Source organism: Bos indicus x Bos taurus, chromosome 28 (genome assembly GCF_003369695.1).
Source record: "Bos indicus x Bos taurus breed Angus x Brahman F1 hybrid chromosome 28, Bos_hybrid_MaternalHap_v2.0, whole genome shotgun sequence".
Lineage (NCBI taxonomy): Eukaryota > Metazoa > Chordata > Mammalia > Artiodactyla > Bovidae > Bos > Bos indicus x Bos taurus.
In genome coordinates, this window is record NC_040103.1 from 18,304,994 (window position 1) to 18,319,645 (window position 14,652).

Sequence of the window (14,652 nt, forward strand, 5' to 3'; positions counted from 1 at the left end):
GGCTGGAAGAAACACAATCTGGAATCAAGATTGCCAGGATAGATATCAATAACCTCAGATATGCAGATGACACCACCCTTATGGCAGAAAGTGAAGAGGAACTAAAAAGCCTCTTGATGAAAGTGAAAGAGGAAAGTGAAAAAGTTGGCTTAAAGCTCAAAATTCAGAAAACTAAGATCATGGCATCTGGTCCCATCACTTCATGGCAAATAGATGGGAAAACAGTGGAAACAGTGTCAGACTTTATTTTTTGGGCTCCAAAATCACTGCAGATGGTGACTGCAGCCATGAAATTAAAAGACGCTTACTTCTTGGAAGGAAAGTTATGACCAGTCTAGATAGCATATTCAAAAACAGAGACATTACTTTGCTAACAAAGGTCTGTCTAGTCAAGGCTATGGTTTTTCCAGTGGTCATATATGGATGTGAGAGTTGGACTGTGAAGAAAGCTGAGTGCCGAAGAACTGATGCTTTTGAACTGTGGTGTTGGAGAAGACTCTTGAGAGTCCCTTGGACTGCAAGGAGATCCAACCAGTCCATTCTAAAGGAGATCAGTCCTGGGTGTTCTTTGGAAGGAATGATGCTAAAGCTGAAACTCCAGTACTTTGGCCACCTCATGCAAAGAGTTGACTCATTGGAAAAGACTGTGATGGTGGGAGGGATTGGGGGCAGGAGGAGAAGGGGATGACAGAGGATGAGATGGCTGGATGGCATCACCGACTCGATGGACTTGAGTTTGAGTGAACTCCGGGAGTTGGTGATGGACAGGGAGGCCTGGCGTGCTGCTATTTATGGAGTCGCAAAGAGTCGGACATGATTAAGCGACTGAACTGAACTGAAGTGAAAGATGTGGCCAGTGAGTGGTGAAGCTGGAAACAGAAAATCCAAGTATCTTCTGGAAAACAATGTAATCTCAGAAACGCTATGAAATTTTGTTGCAAATATTCATTTTGACCAAAACGAGTCATATTTTCATTCCCCTATCAAAACAAAATGGATTTATAAAGGTGAATTCATTTTTAATGTTCTTTGTTTTTATCTTTTACAAATACAGAGACAGGGTATGATTAAGCCTAAGCAAAGATGAGAAGAAATTTTGTAGGAGAAAATGTATCCCATTTTCTGAGAATTTTGGCTCCTTAATTTAAAATTATCATTTATAATAAGAACACATGAAATAAGATTAATTTCTACACTCAAGTATTCATGGTTAAGAAAATAGTTTTCTCTCTTAAATGGTTTTATTTAAACACTCTTCTAAATGGACAGTTAATGCTAATTTCATGAACTGCTGCCGTCAATAACCTATTATGAAATGACAATAGAGGCTAACTCTATCATGGCATTCAGTCTTCAACAACAATTTAACACATCTCATTTGTGTACTGAGTGGTACTACAGCATAAGCAAGGAATTATATTTAATTATTTAAGGATTATATTTAAGTATTTTTAGAATCCTCTTTAAAAATCTGTAATATTTTGTTTTTTCACATTAAAATTTATTGAACATAGTTAACAACAGTATAATATGTAAAAGTGCTGTTTGGCATCAGAAGCATAAATAAGATATAAAACATGTTTTATTCCACTCAAACTATACAGCAAACAATAGATTTTTATATATAGTTATTTTCTGAAGAATTTCTGCTAAGAATAATTCCTCTGATTTAGGACAATTATGTCATATGTAAAATACAGGTCTACCCGTCCTGTAGTAGAATTTTTGTTTATCATGAAGACATTTCTAAAAACAGTTCCTTGGGTGACATGGCCTGAAATGCAGCAGCAGGCTTCCTGGAGCTAAGAGAATAAGGCTTTCAGCCAATGAAACAAACTAGTTATTACTTAAGGACTGCTGGAGGTCTGTTGTTTCTAAAATGTATCAGTGAGATAATAATTATAAAAGATACATTATCTAACTACCAGACACATGAGTCAGTCATGTATTTATTCACTCCAATCTGTGGTATCTCCAAGCCATTGTCTTTAGCTTCCTTAAACACTTTGGAGAAACTGAGACAACACTGCATAAGTGCCATCTAGTGGTAAAAGGTTTCCTAACTGCATTAAGAATTCAGAGAAGGAAAACATCATTTCTAGGGGAATGATAACAGGGAAGGCTTTATAGGTGAGCTATTAGATCCTGAAGATACTATAGTTATTTCAAGAGTTAACTGGGGGTCAGGAGCATAGGGTGTATTTACAGAATACAGAGAAAAATATATGGCTAATACAGACAGCTTATGTATAGGAATAGTGGACGATATGACTAGAAAAATAGTTGTGAGTGTGAAAGTCACTCAGTCGTGTCCAACTCTTTGCAACCCCATGGACTACACAATCTAAGGAAAAATGGTTGGATCGAAATATAAAACTCTGGTGGGGGAGAGTCTACTCTCTATCCTATGGGCAACAGAGTGCAGTCATCATCCAATCAATATTCACTGAATAGTAACTACGTACGAGCGCTGTATTCGTTTCTGGGTATACAGTGACAAACCAAGCAAACACGGTTCCAACCCTCATGGAAATTTCAGGGTAGACAGACATTAAGAGGAAGCGGTACTCAAACTTCCGAGCAGAAAAGGAACGGAGAGTCAAAAGACTAGAGTTTGTAGCCCAGCTCAACTACTTACAGGAAGTCATTTAACCTCTGCTGCTGCTGCTAAGTGAGTCTGTAGAAAAACAGAACTACCCTGCTTATTTCACAGTGTTGCACTGAAGAGAAAACTACATTAATGTATGCAATATACATGAATCAGTTTTCTCAGACTGTAATAGTCTACACAAATGTAGAGCATAATGATGAAAACAGTGTTTTAGAACAAATATTCTGGTAGAGGTATGCAAAATAAAATGAAAAATGAAAATGGATATAAGGAATTAAAAAAAACCACTAACTCTAGGAAGTTACTTTATAGAATTTACTCAGCAATATAAAAATGATCCATTACAGCATACCTGATATGGCAATCTTTCCTCTACAAGCTGTCCGTTCTTTACTTTCAAAATTCTCACTGTCAAAAGAAAATGAAAACCTAATGAAAAAACAAAGATCTTCTCTAATAAGCAATTGTTTTAACAATCTTTCATAAATGCCTAAATATTAAAAACAAACACGTATCCTGGAATAACAATGACTTCCAGTTAATATAAACTATTTGACTCAAATTTTGTGATGTTTAGTCAACAGCTAGCTGACTTTAAAAGAAATAGAGCCATTCTCTCTTTGATTTTTTCATTTAACCTGTACTTTCCCTGATGATTGCATATCAGCTTACTCTACAATGAAAGTCTTTTGTGACCTCTTACATTTATAAACAAGATATGCCATATTTACACAAGTCCTAGGAAGTATATCTTGGGTAACCATTTCATAAATTACATTTCTAGCTTACCAGATTATAGTCATCTGAAAAAGTTAATAAATAAACTTTCTAACCATGAGCTTGCCACCAAAGAGTATATTATCCCTATAAAATCTCCAACAAACATTTAAAAAATTATTCTCTGCTACATATTCATGTGCAAGTAATATTGTAATTTATTTCCTTGAAGCTTTAAACACTAAGCATATATCAAAACAATAAATTAACTAAGGTGGCAAAGGAAGGGAGTGGCCCTCTAGAGAGAATAAATGTGGAGAGGAAAATATTAGCATGACAATAGAAAATGTCTCAAAGGAAATTCTTGGGATATAAGACACTTCCAGGTTTGAATGTAGACTATACTATTATCACAAATTTTTTTTTCAAAATAATTATTTCCATGCAGTTCAGTTCAGTTGCTCAGTCGTGTCCGACTCTTTGCGACCCCATGAATCGCAGCACGCCAGGCCTCCCTGTCCATCACCAACTCCCAGAGTTCACTCAAACTCACGTCCATTGAGTCGGTGATGCCATCCAGCCACCTCATCGTCTGTCGTCCCCTTCTCCTCCTGCCCCCAATCCCTCCCACCATCAGAGTCTTTTCCAATGAGTCAACTCTTTGCATGAGGTGGCCAAAGTACTGGAGTTTCAGCTTTAGCATCATTCCTTCCAAAGAAATCCCAGGGCTGATCTCCTTCAGAATGGACTGGTTGGATCTCCTTGCAGTCCAAGGGACTCTATTTCCATTACACCAAATCAATCCCATCTCTAAACAGTTCTCCAATATCCTGTTTCCTAATAAATAACCTACATTTAGAGATTAGCATTCCATTTCTAGAGCAATGTATCCAGGAGTAGTCTTCTGTGCACTGTTTTTTTCTTTTTCTTTTTTTCTTTTGTCTCTATTCAATTTGGTTAGCCAATTAACTGCCAGTTAATTTAATTAGGTACCTCAAGTATGTGATAAGATAGAAGCTTCATTTGAATACTGTTTTGATTCTAAAAGGGCTTTTGGAGAAAGATTGAGTGGGAGTGTGAAGTGTATCTAAGTTTCAGAAGAGTATGACACATTTTATACACATCAGTAGCCTTGCTAAAAAGACTGCACATAATATTCATTATCACGCATCAAATTTTAAAACAAAATATATCATCCTACTTTTTTTTTAATTCTTTTATTGGATTAAGCCCATAAGTATTACAGCTGAAATATATTCCAAAGGAGCAAAAATAATTTACTGAGGTACTTATGGTCAGTAAGCCTATATGGGACATTTATATATATAGTTATTTATAGAATTTATATATGTAGAATTTACAGAATCTAGCACTAGGTATAACTTAAGTAATATAGTAGACTTAAAGCCATAAATTCTCAGGATCCCATCTAATAATTTTGTGGTTACACTGGTATTTAAATTAAAACAGGGAATTCACTCAGTGAAAAATAAAAGTACTCATTATTTCAAAATAATGTTTTGTTGAATCATAAATTTTAGAGAGTCAAGTTCAATATTTCATAGACAAGTTCAGTTTGTCATGTTGGGGAATACCAGCTGGCTTATTAGGTCATCAGAGTGAAAAATTCAACTGAATAGTCTACTATGCTTTGAAATTATATACTGAAAGGCCAACTAGAAATCAAACACAAATCTCAATTTCCTCAAATTGGTACAAGAAATATAGTATAAACACAGTTGGCTGGCATTTGTAAGTAAATATTTCTAAAAATATCTCCTATATGAGCAATGCATAAATTCTTCAAATTATTTATTTCAATGAAAAAATACAAGGAAGCTCTAACACAGTGAGTAACTTCAGTATTATGGAATATATCATAGATTATGCTAAAATTTAAATCCATTAGGCATTATTAAATTGGATTAAATTTAAGGCTTTGGCAGACAAGTGAAATTCTAAAATACTAGAAACACCAAAAGCAACTGGCTGAATATTTACCAAAAAAATTTTCCCACTCTAAATTATTCAACCACCTGGCAGGGTATAGCTTTTTCCCCCTATAACTGTAAATTACTTGAATAGAAAAGTCCTTTTCAGGACTAGTCAACACATTTATTATACACAAATATTATCAAACTATAATATAAATCCAATTAACCATATAATCTTACAGAATAATTAAGTCTGCCTTTAAAAAATTAAGAGATGAAGTAATCCAGCCTCATGTTTCAGAAGCTTGAATTATTTTCAATTCAAATAACTCAATTGCTATTTAGGGTGCTAAAACGTTATGTTTTTCTAATTAATCCAAATTGACAACAAAATTGTTAAACATTATCTATTTAACAACGAGCTACTGTAGCTAAGAGTTTGCTACAGTTAAATAAATACTTGCTTTAAAATCTGCAATGTTAATGCCAATTCTAAATGCTACAATTAGCCAGTCTGAAGAAAAAGCAAATAACCATAAAAATCACTCAATCAAAAGCACAGCTATATAACAGTGTACCTTATTCTTACAAACCTGGTTTAGAGAATTATTTTGGTAAGATTTGTAAAAGCTAATTTAAAAGACAAATAAAAATATAAAAGTCAAATTTTTAACTATTTTATTAACATATTTCTGCCTGTAGGTAAATAAAATGACCAACAGAGGGTGCCAATCAGCCACTTTGTTGCTCTGTATTAAAATTAGCAGAGTAAATACAGATTACCTTATTTTATATTGTTCCATATTGGAATTTACAGTAACACTGCCTTCCAGAGTTAGCAAAATACTAAAATCTGTATTAAAATTAGCAGAGTAAATACAGATTACCTTATTTTATATTGTTCCATATTGGAATTTACAGTAACACTGCCTTCCAGAGTTAGCAAAATACTAAAATCTGTATTAAAATTAGCAGAGTAAATACAGATTACCTTATTTTATATTGTTCCATATTGGAATTTACAGTAACACTGCCTTCCAGAGTTAGCAAAATACATTAAGAAATGACACGATGAAAGTATTATTTTCTTAACAAAGCAATAGAAGAATTCTAAATAGGATTCTATTATTTAAAAGCAGGTTATAAAAATCCTTCACTTCTCACGGAAGTAAGTGAAGACTAAAACACTCAGAAATGTTTAACATGGAATTTTAAGCCATCTAAAACTATGTGGTATAAAATCAATACTTTCATAAGTATGTTAAGTTGGGAAGATGAGTTTTCTACTTTAAATCTTGAAATAACAACCTATTTTCAACAGACACCAAACAATATAAAGTTTAAAAAAGTAAAACCAGTAATGTCTTTAATATACCATACTGTATTGCGGAAATACCAAGAGTACATAATTTCACTGGCAATCTACATTTTTAGCTTTTATTTTTGTTTATGTTATAGTATATAAGTAAACTAGTCAATTGGAGTGTAAGAAACTATTTAGCTTTGTGGCATTATTAAAATCACAATCACGTTGAATGATACATATAATTAGGTCCTATAAATACCTTTGACTAGTATTACTTTCACAAAGTCAAATAGTTTCAAGAAGATAGACTAGTGGGTTAGGCCAGGAGAGCACATTATTGCTAAAATGTAAGTTCTGTAAGAATAGGAATTTGGGGGGCTTCCCTGGCGGCTCACTGGTAAGGAATCCACCTGCCAATGCAGTAGACGTAGGTTCGATCCCTGATCCAGGAAGCTCCCACATGCCATGGAGCAGCTAAGCTCACGCACCACAACTATTAAGCCTGTGTTCCAAAGCCCAGGACCCACAACCACCAGAGCCATGTGCGTGCTCCACAAGAGAAGCCACTGCAATGAGAAGTCCAGGCACCTCAACAAAGTACAGCCCCCATCCGTGGCAACTAGAGAAAAGCTCATGCAGCAGTGATGACCCAGCACAGCCAAAAATAAATAAATAAAATTATTAAAAAAAAAAAAGGAATAGTATTTCAGCCTATTTTGTTCACTGCTCAATCACCAGTGCCTAATATATAACTCAGTACAGTCTAAGGAACTCAATAAATGTTTAGTGAATATCAAATGAAGTAAAATAGGATATGGTCATTTTGGTGGAGCAAGTCCTACAGGTGTGACTCTTACCCATTAATAACTAGTTAGTAAGTTGCTGTTAACCTCTCAGACTCAAAATCCTCATCTGTAAATGGTGGGAAGTATTTATCTAATAGCTACTGAATAAAATAATATTTTTAATGTATTCTGTATCATTTTTTGGAGAAGGCAATGGCAACCCACTCCAGTACTCTTGCCTGGGAAATCCCATGGATGGAGGAGCCTGGTAGGCTACAGTCCATGGGGTTGCGACAAGTCTGACATGACTGAGGGACTTCACTTTCACTTTTCACTTTCCTGCACTGGAGAAGGAAATGGCAACCCACTCCAGTATGCTTGCCTGGAGAATCCCAGGGATGGGAGCCTGGTGCGCCGCTGTCTATGGGGTCACACAGAGTCAGACACAACTGACGTGACTTAGCAGTAGCAGCAGCAGTATCATTTTTGTGTTAGTCGCTAAGTCATGTCCGACTCTGCGACCCCATGGACTGTAGCTCGCCAGGCTTCTCTATCCATGGAATTCTCCAGGCCAGAATACTGTAATGGGTAGCCATTTTCTTCTCCAGGGGATTTTTCTGACCCAGGGATTGAACCCAGGTCTCCTGCACTGCAGGCAGATTCTTTACCATCTGAACCACCAGAGAAGCCCTAGTATTTGTGTATCATTCTTAGAAAGGTCCATTAAAACTAGGATTATTTTGTGAGTATTTGTGGCTTTAGTATTAATTTGAAGCTTACATGGAAGAGGCACTAAATCGTTTGTTAAAGTGATCAGAGTATGACTTTCCAGTTTCTATAAGATAATGATAGACAGTGATAGTGAAGTCGCTCAGTTGTGTCCAACTCTTTGCGATCCTGTGGACTATAGGCCACCAGGCTCCTCTGTCCATGGGATTTCCCAGGCAAGAATACTGGAGTGGGTTGCCATTTTCTTCTCCAGGGAATATTCCCGACCCAGGGATCAAACCCGGGTCTCCCTCACTGCAGGCAGATGCTTTAACCTCTGAGCCACCAGGGAAGATAATGATAGTCGCCTAAATTGGAATCTTTTCTAGAATCCTATGAAAAGTTTCACATCAACAAGGAAAGCAAATAAAATCATCTATGGCCCAAACCAACAGCATAACTGGAAAACAGACTTCAATTTACAACTGAAAACAACAGAGCCAGCTCTTGGAGGCCTTACCCAAATAGTCAGGTATTGCAAAACAATTGGCCACCTGATGCAAAGAGCTGACTCACTGGAAAAGGCCTGATCCTGGGAATGATTGGAGGCAGGAGAAGGGGACAACAGAGGACAAGATGGTTGGATGGCATCACTGACTCAATGAACATAAGTTTGAGCAAGTTGGGTGATGGTGAAGGCCAGGGAAGCCTGGCATGCTGCAGTCCATGGGGTCGCAAAGTGTTGGACATGACTGAGCAACTGAAAACCAACTGCAGAACACAAAATAAGATCAACTTATTTAATCCTCTCCTCTAGAAGATGGATACAAAATCTGGTGGCTACCACAGCCCTGGTAGGGGCTCCGAAAGCATTGTGGTTCAGAAGTTGTTAGTCTTGTGGAGAAGAGACACACACAATTGCCGAGGTATCCTTTGAAGGTTTGGCCATGAAAAAAAGGAAGGAAGGAAGAAGACAAGGAAGAGGAGGGGAGAGGGAGCAAGAGGAGGCAGAGAAAGGGTGGGGATGGGGGGACGAGAAAGAAGAGGAGGAAGAGAAAGGAACTGAAATTAAAACCCCTTAGATATAAAATAGCATCAAACTATCCGAAAATCAGGAGAAGGAAATGGCAACCCACTCCAGTGTTCTTGCCTGGAGAATCCCAGGGACGGGGAGCCTGGTGGGCTGCCGTCTATGGGGTTGTACAGAGTCGGACACGACTGAAGCGACTTAGCAGCAGCAGCAGCAGCCACCCCCACCCCTCGAGGCTTTAACTCCAGGAAAACTTTCTGAAAATAAAAGAACTGAATATTTTAAGTCACTCAGTCGTGTCCAACTCTTTGAAACCCCATGGACGGTAGCCTGCCAGGCTCCTCTGTCCACGGAATTCTCCAGGCAAGAATACTGGAGTGAGTTGCCATCCCCTTCTACAGGGGATCTTTCCAACCCAGTGATTGAACCTGAGTCTCCTCTATGGCAGGCAGATTCTTCACCATCTGAGTCAATATTTCAAAGGCACTAAATGAGCCAAAATGCTCAGCCTTAGTCATATACCAGATAAATGACCTGGTCTTTTTAAAAAAGGAAAAAAATCAGACGTGAATTTATTGATAACAATACAACAATGGAGCAAGGTATTCAGAGAATCTCAGCGAAAGAAAGTGTTGGCCAAGGATTTCATATCCAATCAAGCTGTACTTTAGGTACCAACACTAAAGAAAAGCACTTTAAAGATACAAGAATGTGAAGAAAACTGTATTTCACTTTAAGGAATCCACTAGCTCATGAGCTTCCTCTAAACAACAGATGATTTTAGAAAGCATAACAAAAAGACAGGTATCAAACATTTTATTTATTGAACTGCAGACCAAAGACTAAAATAAAGGTGAGGATACAAGTGCAGGATTGGTATGTAAACACTATCTACTTAGCAAAACAGAAATACAACTCTAAAAAAAGAAGACAGAACGGTAGAAAAGGAAGAAATGGGAAAATAGAATAAGTTCATTGATTTCCACACAGAAAATTGTAAGTATAAACAAAATGGTATCATGTTGCTGCTGCTGCTCCTGCTAAGTCGCTTCAGTCTTGTCCGACTCTGTGCGACCCCATAGGCAGCAGCCCACTAGGCTCCCCCATCCCTGGGATTCTCCAGGCAAGAACACTGGAGTGGGTTGCCATTTCCTTCTCCAATGCATGAAAGTGAGAAGTGAAAGTGAAGTCACTTAGTCGTGTCTGACTCTTAGTGACCCCGTGGACTGCAGCCTACCAGGCTCCTCCGTCCATGGGATTTTCCAGGCAAGAGTACTGGAGTAGGTTGCCATTGCCTTCTCCAAAATGATATCATATAAAGCAGAAAAACAAAATAGGAGAAGCCTAAGAAAAAAAAGAATTAAGGTCATTATAAAGCTAACAGTATATAGTTTTTAAACATACAAAGTTCCAGTACTACAATGACAATCAATCTTCTTAAATCAAAAAAAGAATAAGGAAAACAGGCCACATATAAAAGACAAGCTATAATTATAATACACATAAGTTAACATATAAGAATATGACAAAACTGAAATCAAGTATATCAGCTATATATATATATAAAATATATATATTATATATATATAAAACATATATTTTAAAGTATATCAGCTATATATATATATAAAATCAAACCCAGTTCTCCTGCATCACAGGAGGATTCTTTACCATCTAAGCCACCAGGGAAGCCCTAATTTCTCTAGTAAAAGGATTTTCAGATAGGCTCATAATGTAAAACTCATGAATACAAGAAACACACTTTCAACAAACAATTCATAAAGGCTATTTAGAGATGGACAAAGATATACCAAACAAATGCAAACAATAAGAAATCAGAGTATATAATCTTGTTATCAGGAAATTGTAGAACTCAGATCCAAAAGCTTTACAGGACAACAACAAAAGGAGACTCTGTAATGCTAAAGGCAGCAACTAGCAATGAATACATAACAAGTACTTAAGTACCAAATGTTTCATAAAACAGAAAGTATAGGATATAGAAGGGTAAGACAGCAAAACCTTAATAATAACAAAAATCTTAACCTCTTTTGGTCCAAGACAGTTCAAGTGGTCAAAAAATAAGGCAATAGAAGATCTTAAAAACGTAGCCAATAACACAGATCTTTTGCATATATATGAAAAAGTGAAGTGAAAGTCACTCGGTCACGCTGACTCTTTGCAACCCCATGAACTATATACAGTCCATGGAATTCTTCAGGGCAGAATACTAGAGCAGGTAGCCAGTTCATCCTTCTGGGGATCTTCCCAACCCAGGGATCGAACTCAGGTCTCCTGCACCACAGGCAGATTCTTTACTGTCTGAGCCACCAGGGAAGCACAAGAATACTAGAGTGGGTAGTCTATACCTTCTCCAGCAGATCTTGCTGACCCAGGAATCGAACTAGGGTCTCCTGCATTGCAGGCGGATTCCTGACCAGCTGAGCTACCAGAGAAGCCCCATTGCATATATGTAAGTATACATAGATATTGAACTTTGTTCAGTTCAGTGCCTCAGTTCAGTTCAGTTCAGTCACTCAGTCATGTCCGACTCTTTGCGACCCCATGAATCACAGCACGCCAGGCCTCCCTGTCCATCACCAACTCCCGGAGTTCACTCAAACTCATGTTCATCGAGTAGGTGATGGCATCCAGCCATCTCATCCTCTGTCATCCCCTTCTCCTCCTGCCCCCAATCCCTTCCAGCACCAGGGTCTTTTCCAATGAGTCAACTCTTCGCATAGGTGGCCAAATTATTGGAGTTTTGCATCAGTCCTTCCAATGAACACCAATGACTGATCTCTGTTAGGATGGACTGGTTGGATCTCCTTGCAGTCCAAGAGACTCTCAAGAGTCTTCTCCAACACCACAGTTCAAACCCATCAATTTTTTGGCACTCAGCTTTCTTCACAGTCCAACTCTCACATCCATACCTGACACTGGAAAAACCATAGCCTTGACTAGATGGATCTTTGTTGGAAAAGTAATGTCTCTGCTTTTCAACATGCTATCTAGGTTGGTCAAAACTTTCCTGCCAAGGAGTAAGAGTCTTTTTATTTCATGGCTGCAATCACCATCTGCAGTGATTTTGGAGCCCAAACAAATAAAGTCTGACACTGTTTCCACTGTTTCCCCATCTATTTTCCATGAAGTGATGGGACCAGATACCATGATCTTACTTTTCTGAATGTTGAGCTTTAAGCCAACTTTTTCACTCTCCTCCTTCACTTTCATCAAGAGGCTTTTTAGTTCCTCTTCACTTTCTGCCATAAGGGTGGTGTCATCTGCATATCTGAGGTTATCGATATTTCTCCCGGCAATCTTGATTCCAGCTTGTGCTTCTTCCAGCTCAGTGTTTCTCATGATGTACTCTGCATAGAAGTTAAATAAACAGGGTGACAATATACAGCCTTGATGTACTCCTTTTCCTATTTGGACCAGTCTGTTGTTCCATGTCCAGTTCTAACTGTTGGTTCCTGACCTGCATACAGATTTATCAAGAGGCAGGTCAAGTGGTCTGGTATTCCCATCTCTTTCAGAATTTTCCACAGTTTGTTGTGATCCACACAGTCAAAGGCTTTGGCATAGTCAATAAAGCAGAAATAGATGTTTTTCTGGAACTCTCTTGCTTTTTCCATGATCCAGCAGATGTTGGCAATTTGATCTCTGGTTCCTCTGCCTTTCCTAAAACCAGCTTGAACATCAGGAAGTTCACGGTTCACGTATTGCTGAAGCCTGGCTTGGAGAATTTTGAGCATTACTTTACTAGTGTGTGAGATGAGTGCAATTGTGTGGTAGTTTGAGCATTCTTTGGCATTGCCTTTCTTTGGGATTGGAAAGAAAACTGACCTTTTCCAGTCCTGTGGCCACTGCTGAGTTTTCCAAATTTGCTGGCATATTGAGTGCAGCACTTTCACAGCATCATCTCTCAGGATTTGAAAGAGCTCAACTGGAATTCCATCACCTCCACTAGCTTTGTTCGTAGTGATGATTTCTAAGGTCCACTTGACTTCACTTGAATTCCAGGATGTCTGGCTCTAGGTGAGTGATCACACCATCGTGATTATCTTGGTTGTGAAGATCTTTTTTGTACAGTTCTTCTGTGTATTCTTGCCACCTCTTCTTAATATCTTCTGCTTCTATTATGTCCATACCATTTCTGTCCTTTTTGACCTCATCTTTGCATGAACTGTTCCCTTAGTATCTCTAATTTTCTTGAAGAGACCTCCAGTCTTTCCCATTCTATTGTTTTCCTCTATTTCTTTGCACTAACCACTGAGGAAGGCTTTCTTATCTCTTCTTGCTATTCTTTGGAACTCTGCATTCAAATGGGTGTATCTCTCCTTTTCTCCTTTACTTTTCACTTCTCTTCTCTTCACAGCTATTTCTAAGGCCTCCTCAGACAGCCATTTTGCTTTTTTGCATTTCTTTTTCCTGGAGATGGTTTTGATCCTTGTCTCCTGTACAATGTCACAAACCTCTGTCCATAGTTCATCAGGCACTCTGTCTATCGGATCTAATCCCTTGAATCTATTTCTCACTTCCACTGTATAATCATAAGGGATTTGATTTAGACCATGTCTGAATGGTCTAGTGGTTTTCCCTACTTTCCTCAATTTAAGTCTGAATTTGGCAATAAGGAGTTCATGATCTGAGCCACAGTCAGCTCCCAGTCTTGTTTTTACTGACTGTATAGAGTTTCTCCATTTTGCCTGCAAAGAATATAATCCATCTGATTTTGGTGTTGACCATCTGGTGATGTCCATGTGTAGAGTCTTCTCTTGTGTTGTTGGAAGAGGGTGTTTGTTATAACCAGTGCATTCTTTTGGCAAAACTCTATTAGCCTTTGCTCTGCTTCCTTCTGTACTCCAAGGCCAAATTTGCCTGTTACTCCAGGTGTTTCTTGACTTCCTACTTTGGCATTCCACTCCCCTATATTGAAAAGGACATCTTTTTCAGGTGTTAGTTCTAGAAGGTCTTGTAGGTCTTCACGAACCATTCAACTTCCAGCCTGAACTTTGTACTTTGATTAAAATAAATTCAACTTCAAAAATCTGTAAGACAGTCATGAAAGCTGACCACATGAAGTCAGAGAGAAAATGTCAAAGCATTTTGTAAAGTAGGAAAAAATAAAAATTTATCTGATCAAGATGCAATGTTAAGAGTAACTCATATCCGAGAAAGTCTCCCAGAGAAAACAATTTAAAATATGGACAAACTATTTAAAACACAACTAGGAATAAATTGGACAGAGAAGGAAGTGGCACCATGGTATATTCATACAGAGAAATACTTATCAATAAAAAGGAACAATACATGCTAGCTACTGAAGAGTCTCACTGATGTATGCTAGTTAGTGAAGAATCTCAAAAATATTATGCTAATGAAAAAAACAGGGTATGCACTGGACAAATTCTATTTTTATTAATTTCTAGAGGCAAAATTAAGGCAAAATCTATGGTGAAAAAAAGAAAAAGAACAGTGTTTGCCTCTTCAAGTGGGAACAGAGGCAGGTACTACTCATCCAGCATTGAGGAAAAACAAACAAAGCATATACAGAA

The 14,652-nt window shown here is 37.7% G+C and overlaps 1 protein-coding gene across 3 annotated transcripts in view; it reads right to left on the minus strand.

The window, feature by feature from the left end:
• RTKN2 (rhotekin 2) overlaps positions 1-14,652 on the minus strand; it is a 113,391-nt gene that overhangs the window by 80,843 nt on the left and 17,896 nt on the right. For all 3 annotated transcript variants that reach the window (XM_027530703.1, XM_027530705.1, XM_027530704.1), the window contains one exon: positions 2,964-3,019. In XM_027530703.1, the coding sequence (XP_027386504.1) occupies positions 2,964-3,019 (56 nt within the window). The remainder of the gene's footprint in view (positions 1-2,963; positions 3,020-14,652) is intronic.